The sequence below is a fragment of the Elephantulus edwardii genome, unplaced genomic scaffold, assembly GCF_000299155.1.
Source record: "Elephantulus edwardii isolate Elephantulus edwardi_28Jun2011 unplaced genomic scaffold, EleEdw1.0 scaffold00133, whole genome shotgun sequence".
NCBI classification, from domain to species: domain Eukaryota; kingdom Metazoa; phylum Chordata; class Mammalia; order Macroscelidea; family Macroscelididae; genus Elephantulus; species Elephantulus edwardii.
The window spans coordinates 3,791,558-3,800,899 of NW_006399883.1; the positions used below are offsets into that span (position 1 = coordinate 3,791,558).

At 38.3% G+C, this 9,342-nt stretch overlaps 1 protein-coding gene across 1 annotated transcript; it reads left to right on the forward strand.

Moving 5' to 3' along the window:
• The first annotated feature begins 1,474 nt into the window (after nt 1–1,474).
• On the forward strand, nt 1,475–2,410 carry LOC102843570 (olfactory receptor 2M2-like). Its single transcript, XM_006894025.1, has one exon. The coding sequence runs from the start codon at nt 1,475–1,477 to the stop codon at nt 2,408–2,410; it is 936 nt and encodes a 311-aa protein (XP_006894087.1).
• The last annotated feature ends 6,932 nt before the right edge of the window (nt 2,411–9,342 follow it).

Genomic DNA, 9,342 nt, shown 5'->3' on the forward strand with positions numbered 1-9,342 from the left:
CTCATTTTTAAGTGGAATTATCTTTTTGTTGTGAAAGTGCTGACATTTTCTATGTATTTTAGCTATTATTAGTTCCTTGCTAAATATATCTTTATCAAACATATGTTTGTTTCCAATTTATAGGTTCTCATTTTATTCTTTTGGTAGGCAAGGATGACCAAGCTTCATCTTACATGCCTTGGACATGTAGCGAGGTGAGTCTACATACAGGGATTAGGATTCATGGATATATTCTATTGTACTCTATTTCAAATCCATCTCTGGTAACTTCTATTATCTGTCTGTCTATCTGTCTAATCTATCCATCTATCTATCATCTATCTATCTATATCTTTCTATCATATCATCATTGCTGTTCATTTTGAACCAACTCATGTTTTCATCTTTCTACAGATGATTCAAAGCACCAGGGAGGTGTCACTTCTGGGTTAACACAACTCTGTAAGGACCACACTACCAGAGCTCTCTTCCCCACAGGTAAAAATCCAGGTAGGAGAAGAGTTTATGTAGTTACCTAGAGCATATTTTGCTATGGATCTACTTATTGATTGAAGACATTGACTTCAAGTTGTTGATCACAGTGGAAACATGTTGTGGTCACATAAATTCTGTAGTTCTCCATGATTTGGACTTAACAGAAGATTAAGAATGAAAATAATGAAATATCAGAGAACTCAGGATAAAGCTGAAGAAGTTAGTAGTAGAAACTTTTGAGAAGCATTGTAATAGATCATATTATTGCTTTCAATTCTTTTTTCTATACCCATGCTTGCTACATTTCACATGATGTGGAGTTTACACACCACATTGATAATGGACTTCTATATTTAACACATTGACTAAAAAGTCAATGAAGTGTGCATGAAATGACAATGTGAATTTTGAGCTCAGGCCTTAAAAGGGCCTATTGTTTCCTTTCCTGCCCCCTCCCCTTTCCCCATTCTCTATGAGAAGCACCAGCCCTAGGTAGCCAATAAGATCAGAATGAGACACATGTAGCATAAATTTGAACCTGCCATGCAGCCTACAACAAAGCTCCTCTGTGGTCCGCAAACCTGGTAGCAAGAAAAAGAAATCAGTCTTGTCATCAGATAATAAAATAAATTATTTTGTTACACAGCATTATTGCAGTGAAAAGGGGAACACCAATCAAGCCACTTGCTATCAAGTTTATTCTGGCTTATGTCAGTGTAGACCTGTACTTCATAGTGGTTTCAGTGGCCGTTACCTTTAGGGAGTAGAATGCCAAGCCTTTTCCCCTGAAGTGTCTCAATGTGATTGTGAACTACCAACTCTTTTATTAATGCCCAACTTTTAACTCTGTGTACTCATAGACTCCAACTGCAAAAACCCCCTACCTAACCAATAAAAACATCTGAAAATGTAATGTAATATGTAATTAGATTTTGTATTTCATTTTCTTTCTACCTTGATTTTTTTTTTCTCTTTTAGTTTAATCAGATCAAACACAACCATGCAGGGAGGAAATGAGACATTACCAACAGACTTTATTCTCACAGGACTCTTTCCCAATATGAAGTATGTCACTTTCCTTATCTATACCATCATCCTGATCTACTTTGTTGCTGTCACTGGGAACTTCATTCTGCTTCTCCTGATATGGCTGGATCTGAGGCTCCACACTCCAATGTACTTTCTGCTTAGCCAGCTTTCTCTTGTAGACTTGGCCCTCATCAGTAGCACTGTTCCAAAGATGGCCATCAACTATTTCTCTGGATCAAAGACTATTTCTCGTTTTGCCTGTGGAACTCAGATATTTTTCTTCTTTTCTCTTGGTGGTGCTGAATGCATCCTCTTGACACTAATGGCCTACGATCGTTATGTAGCTGTCTGTAATCCCCTGAGATATGCAGTCATCATGAGCCAGGGAGTCTGTCTACAAATGGCCATGATATCCTGGTGTGGGGGAATTCTTGTTTCCACAGCTCACACTTCCTATACCATGAGCCTACCTATCTGTGGCTCCAGAGAAATCCATCATTTCTATTGTGAGATGCCAGCAATTATGAAGATCTCATGCAAAGACACTTCCACCTATGAGCTGGTCATTTTTGTGATGGGCATTATTTTTATTATCATCCCCTTTGGACTTATTGTGACTTCCTATACCCTCATTTTCCTCACTGTTCTTCGTATGAACTCTCCTCAAGGCAGAAATAAGGCCTTGGCCACCTGCTCCTCCCATCTTACAGTAGTAAGTCTTTATCTGGGGCCCTGTGTATATATGTATATGACACCAGGCTCTTCCCACACCCCAGAGCAAGAGCAGGCTGTGTCTGTATTTTGCACAGTCCTCACACCAATGCTAAACCCCATCATTTACAGCCTGAGAAACAAAGATGTGGTAGGAGCTCTTCAGAAGATCCTGGGTAAATATCCAATCTCTTAAGATAATGCATAAATATTTAACTTGGGAAACAGCAATAACAGGAGTCAAGAGGCAAAGACTATACAAGATCATTAACAAGCACATTCTCCAGTATAAGATTTGTTCCAACCATATGCCCACCATGTTTGGTGAGGTCAGTCAACAAAATTAATCCAATAAAAAAAATCTTAAAATAACTTTTATCAGTCGGTTTATAGCGAACCGAGGAGCTCTGTTGGGACTGTGGTTAAGGCATTCAGCTTCTAACCAAAAGATTGGTAGTTCTAATCCACCAGTGGCACCAGAGGAGAAATAAGGCATCCTTGGTTTCATAAAGATTTGCAGCTTTAGAAACCCCATAGAGCAATTTAACTCTGCCCTATAAAGTCCCTAAAAGTTAGAATCTACTTGAAAGGTAAGTAGTTTTGTTTAGATTTTAAAGTCAGTTGCTATTGAGATGATTGAATTCAATTGCTATTTTTTCAAGCCAGTTGGTGAGCATAGCCAAGGTTCTAGAAGTTCATAGCCATGTGCCCAAAGTGTGTGAGATGGAGCTTCAAAATCCTAACCTCCAAGGAGAAACTTTGTTTCACCCTCTCCAATACAGACTAATTTGTTTTCTTGATGGTCAATTGCATTTTCAAAACTCCTCTCCAGCACCACAACTCAAAGGCATCAAATCTTCTGTCATCCTTGGTCATTTTCCAGCTCTCTGATGCATATTAAGTAATTGCAAAAACCATGGCCTGCATGAGGCATATCTTAGTGTCTAGACTGACATCTTTGTTTCTCAATACTCTGGAGAGGTCCCTGACAACAGATTTTCCCAATGCAATTAGTCTTTTCTTTCTTGACTGTTGGTGCCAAGAGTGGTGCCGAGCAAGCTGTAATTGTTAACAACCTCAATCTCTTCTCCATCTATCATCATTCTGTCAATTGGCCTAGTTGTGAGAAACTTTGTCTTCTTGATATTCAACTTCAATCCATACTGAAGACTATAGTCCTTGACCTTCTGCAGCAAGCATTTCAGGTCTTCTTCAGTTTCAGCAAGCAGGTGTATCATCATAATGTAGGTAGTTGATGAATCTTCCTCCAATTTTGATGCCACACTCCTCCTCAAAAAGTCCTGCTTCCCAAATTATCTGTTCTGCATACAGATTGAAAAGGTATGGAGACAGGATGCATCCCTGAAACACATCTTTCCTGATTTTGAACCATGCAGTGTTTTCCTGCTCGGTTCTGAGGACTGCTTCCTTGTCCAAGTATATAGGTTTTGCATAAGCACAAACAAGTGTTCTGAGATTCCTATTTTCCTCAAGATTAGCCACAATTTGTTGTGATGCACACAGTCAAATGCCTTTGTATAGTCAATGAAACATAGATAGACATTCTTCTGATATTCTCTGCTTTCTGCCAAGATCCATCTGACATTGACAATAACGTCCCTAGTGCCATGACCTCTTCTACACCCAGCCTGTATTTCTAATAGTTCTCTGGCAATGTACTGTTCAAGTCTTTTCTGGATAATCTTCAGCAAGATTTTGCTAGTGCGTGATATTAGTGATATTGTTTGATAATTTCCACACTCTTGTCAGGTCATCTTTTTTTTTTTAATGAGAATAAATATGGATCTCTTCCAGTCATTGGCCAAGTAGCTGTCCTCCAGATTTGTTGGCACAACTTTGTGAACATATCTTGGGCAGCATCTGTTTATTGAAATACATTGACCCCCAACCCCAAGTCCTTCAGAGCAGCCTGAACTTCTTCCTCTATCACCATTGCCTCTTGATCATATGTTGTTTCTTGAAATTCTTATGTGTTTGCCAATTCTTTTTGGTACAAGGACTCTGTATACAACTTCCATCTTCTTTTAGTACTTCCTGAATCATCCAATATTCAAATTGAAGGCATTGGCAAAAAAATAATATCCTAGGAATCAGTGGGGGTAGCAATTGATATGCTTCAACTAATAGTTGCAACCTTGGACATGTTCACCAGTCTAGTGCCAGAAATCTTGTAAGGCAGCTATCTGGCCAATTGATGGGAGGAGATAGATACATATTTGTTCTGAATCTCAAGAAAGGTGATTCAGCAGAATGTGGATGAGCAATATCATTATTACCGCAAGCAAACTGAAGATCGTTCAAAAATGGCTAGAACAGTATATTGAAAGGGAACTACCAGAAGTTCAAGGTGGTTTTAGAAGAGTCTGTGGCACCAGAGATATCATTGCTGATGAGGGATGGATCCTGTTTGAAAAACAGAGTATACCAGAAGAATGTCTATCTGTGTTTTATTGATATACACAGACATTTAACTGTGTGAACCATAACAAACTAAGTGTAATATTGAGAAGAATGGAAACCCTAGAACACTTAATTATACTTAATCAAAAGCTATACCTAGAAGCTGCTGTCAGAACAGAGCAAGGGAACACTGCATAGCTTAAAATCAAGAAAGTTTTGTATCAGAGCTGTATTTTTTCTCCATACTTATTCAATCTGTATTCTGAGCAAGTCATTACATAAACTGGACTTTATGAAGAACAATGTGCCATCAGGATTGGAGCAAGACTTGTCAACAATCTGCCTTATGTAGATAACACAATTTTACTTGCTGAAAGCAAGGAGGACTTGAGGTACTTGCTACAGAAAATCAAGGACTACAGGCTTTAATATTGATTACATCCCAATATCAAGAAATCCTCACTAATGGGCCAATACACAACATGATGATAGATGGAGAAAAGATTGAAATTGTCAATGATTTCATCTTACTGGGATCCACAATCACCACACTTGGTACAGGCAGTCAAAACATCAAGAGATTCACTGCATCGGGGAAAGTCTGCAGTTAGGAACCTCTCCAAATTACTGAGGAACGATGATGTCAGTTTGAAGACTAAGGTGTGCCTGATTCAAGCAATAGTCTAGTCAACCATCTGCTATGCATCTGAGAACTGGACAATGGGTAAGGATGACAGAAGAAGAATTGATGCCTTTAAGGTGTAGTGTTGGAGAAGAATACTCAATATCCCATGGATTGCCAAAAGAACAATTGCCAAAAGAGATATGTCTGAGTGTAGCCAGAGTGTTTTTAGAGTCAAAGACGACAAAGCTTCAACTCACGTACTTAGGGCATGTTGTTATGAAGGAATATTACTTGGAAAGGGACATCATGCTTGGAAAGGTGGAGGACTGACAAAAGAGAGGAAGACACTCAGCCAGGTGGATTGACACATTGACTGCAGCAATGAGTTGGACTCTGTCAGAGGTGATGAGGATGGCACAGGATAGGACAGGGTTCAGATATGTTGTTCATAGGGCTGCTGTGAGTGGTGTACTGGACTGGCATATAACTACAACAGTAATAAGATTTCAAATGATGCAGTACGCACCTCAAAGACATTCCTCAGAGCAAAGTTGTGACCTGAATAAGGGTGTTGCATTTCACCTTAATCCCCTTAAAACTAATTTCCTGATCATATTAGTTCACAATATGTGAATGACACAACATCATTACATAACTATTAACTCCCTGAGAATCATGGCTCAACCAAGTTGGTATACTTTTTGCAGGGACACAATGAAATCTCTAACACCTTATTACTGGTTTTTCTGGTGTTTAATTGAATATTTGTCTTGTGCTGTATTCATAGCTTTTTTAATATCCTTTTTTGTTTTATTTTTAGTTATTTTCTTGGTAGGAATCATGAGAACATTCCAGAGTTACAACTGTGGATTTAAACCGGAAACTGTCTTCAAGGAAGGTATCCTTTTTCACTTGTTTTAACAATTTAATTGAAATTCATTTTCCCCGCTTCAATCTTGGGAATTTCTCTTCCCAAAACAGCAGTTATTTTCCTGCTTTTCCAGATAATTTGTCTGAAGAGAGATAAGATAAAGGCATCCTTTACATATAACTTCAGGATGAGCCTCCTATCACAGAGAAACTCAACCTCTAGTCTCAGCTATGTACAGTTTCATTTCTCAACTGAGAACTCAAGGGCAGGAGAGGCAGTGAGAAAACACCTTAGGCCTTACAACTGGATTTCAGTGGTTCACTTTTCAACGTGAGGCACGATTTTTCCCTTTTTTTTTTTTTAGAATTTTTACCTTTAAGTTATAAAACTGGCAATAAAGTTTAAAGTCTGTGATTTAGGATTAACCTGAATTCAGTAAAACACAATTCAGAAACAAAAACAACACAAATACGTTTATGATGGGGGGAGGGGCGTAAAGAAAAAAGTGCAACTACGAATGAATGAAAATCCAAAATCTCTGTAAATGTTAATAAAATAAAATAAAACAAAACAAAAAACTGTATTTGCCACAAAGCTTAAAGAAAAACAGTTTAAGATGCAGGGGAAATTTTAAAAGTGGAGTAAAATCTCTCTTGCTAAACACTAAAATAAATTTTAACTTGCTAAAAAAAATGAAGCTTATGATGATACATCTGTTAAGTTCTTTGCTACTAATTAATTATAAGGCTGGTGATTCCAACTCGTGTAGAGGCACCGTGAGACAAAAACTTAAAAGATTACAGCCTAGAAACACTCTCAATCTTTTTAAGTTTTGTTCTGCTATAGAGGATCACTATGACTTTAAATAAACTTGACAGCATCTAAAACCAAGACATTTTAAAATAGTTGGTTGATGCTCTTATTATATTTACTCAAAAAACTGTTAGACTTGGGAATTCCCCTTTACTTGTGATTGTTAGGCGCCACCTAGTGGATCCCAACTCATGGCGACTCCAGACACAAGAGGCCAAACCTCATGTCTTCACTGTGCTGAAAGCTCATAATTGCAGTCACTGTGTCAATCCATCTCACTAAAGGTCTTCCTCTTCTTCGCTGACTCTGTGCTTTTCCAAATACAATGTCCTTCTCCAAAAACTGGTTTCTTTTTATCATAATTTTAAAAACAATTTATTATATACTGATTTGTTTACAAAGTTTGAATTCATTGCTCTTCATACCAGATTGTTCCCATTTTCTTCACCTTCCCATCAAATTGTGCGACCCTATGATTAACCATCCCACCCTCTACCCATCCTCACCTCTCTGCTCCCACCCTCCCCTCCCACCTTGGATCCTCATATTCATTCTACAATAATGGTTTTATAAGTATTTGTCCTTATGGGACTGATAAATTCACTCAGCATAATGCTCCCCAGTCCCTCCCAAGTTAGATAGTAATTTTTTTTAGGTAGTAATTTAAATAATCATTGCTCCTGCGTGCTGTGTAGCATTCCATTGGATGAATGTACCATAATTTCTCAATCCATGTGATTGTGGTTGTACATCTAGATTGTTTCCATGTTCTTGTGATGGAGAATAATGCTGCTATATACACTGAGGTACAAGTCTTTGTTTGAACCTTAGCTCTCATTTTCTTGGGGTATATTCCAAGCAATGGAATAGCTGGGTCATAGGGAGTTTCTCTGTTCAGCTTTTTGAGGAACTGCCAAACTGCCTTTCAGAGTGGTTGTAACATTTTACAATCCCACCAACAGTGTATAGGAGTTCTTATCTCACCACATCCTCTTCAACAATTATTACTTGCTGTCCTGTTAAACTTTGCTGTTTATACTGGAGTGAGATGGTACATGGTACCTCATTGTGGTTTTTATTTGCATCTCTCTTATTGCCAGTAATTCTGAACATTTCTTGATGTGTCTGTTGGCCATTCAAATATCTTCCTCTGTGAAAATCCTTTCCATATCTTTTGTCCATTTTGTAATTGTGTGATCAGCCTTTTTCTTGTGGAGGCCCAGGAGTATTCTATAACCTTGTGTTATGACACTTTTGTCTGAGATGGTGTTGACAAATGTTTACTCCCTGTCAGTGGGTTTTCTTTTCACCTTGTTAGAAAAACATTTTGATGTGCACAGGGACTTAATCTTTAGAAAGTCTGATTCATCAATTTTATCCTCTTCAGATTTTGCATTACTGGCTGTAATTGACAGTTTCCTTATCCTGTAGATTAGGCCTTCAAAGCTTGGTCCCAGTTTGTCTCTTATGAACTTTATGGTTTGGGGACTTTACTCCCAGGTCTTTGATCCACCTTAAGTTGATTTTTGTGTATGGTGTGAGATGCAGATCCTGTTTCAAGTTTCTAAAGTAGCAGTCCAGTTTTGCCAACACCATTTGTTGAAGACAAAACACTTCTGAGAAATGAAAATGAAGTGGGAGGCATAGCACTCCCTGACCTCAAAACCCACAATACAGCAGTAGTAATCAAAACAGCATGGTACTAGTACAATGAAAGGCACATAGACCAATGGAACAGAATTGAGAATCCAGAAATAGATCCAGCTATCTATGGTCCAGTGATTTTTGACAAGGAAATACAATCTATCATACGAGGAAATGATAAATTTTTATCATAGTTTTAAAAACTCAATTCTAAATTCAATTTATGGTTGTTGTTTTTGTCATGTGCCATTGAGTTACTTGAAACTCATAGCAACTCTATACAACAGTCCTAAACTCTGCTCAATCCTGTGACAACCTTATTGTCTCTGACATACCTACCACCATTACCACAATCACTGAGTCAATCCATCTCATCAAGGTTCTTCCTCTCTTGCGCTGTAACTCCATCCTCCTGAGAATGATGCTCCTTTCTAAGGACCGGTCTCTCCTTGCAACATGCCCAAAGTATGTCAGATGAAGCTTCAGAATTCTTGCCTCCAAGGAGCAGCCTGGTTTTATCCTCTTTAGGATGAACCTGTTTGTTCTCCTAGCAGTCCATGGTATATTCAATATTCTTCTCCAGCACCAGAGCTCAAAGGCATCAACTCTATTTCTATCATTCTTAGTCATTGTCCTGCTTTCTGATGCATAGCAAGTAAATGCAAAGACTATGGCCTGGATCAGGCACACCTTAGTCTCAAAACTGACATCATTGCTCTTCAGTACTCTAGAGTGGTCCCTGACAGCATATTTT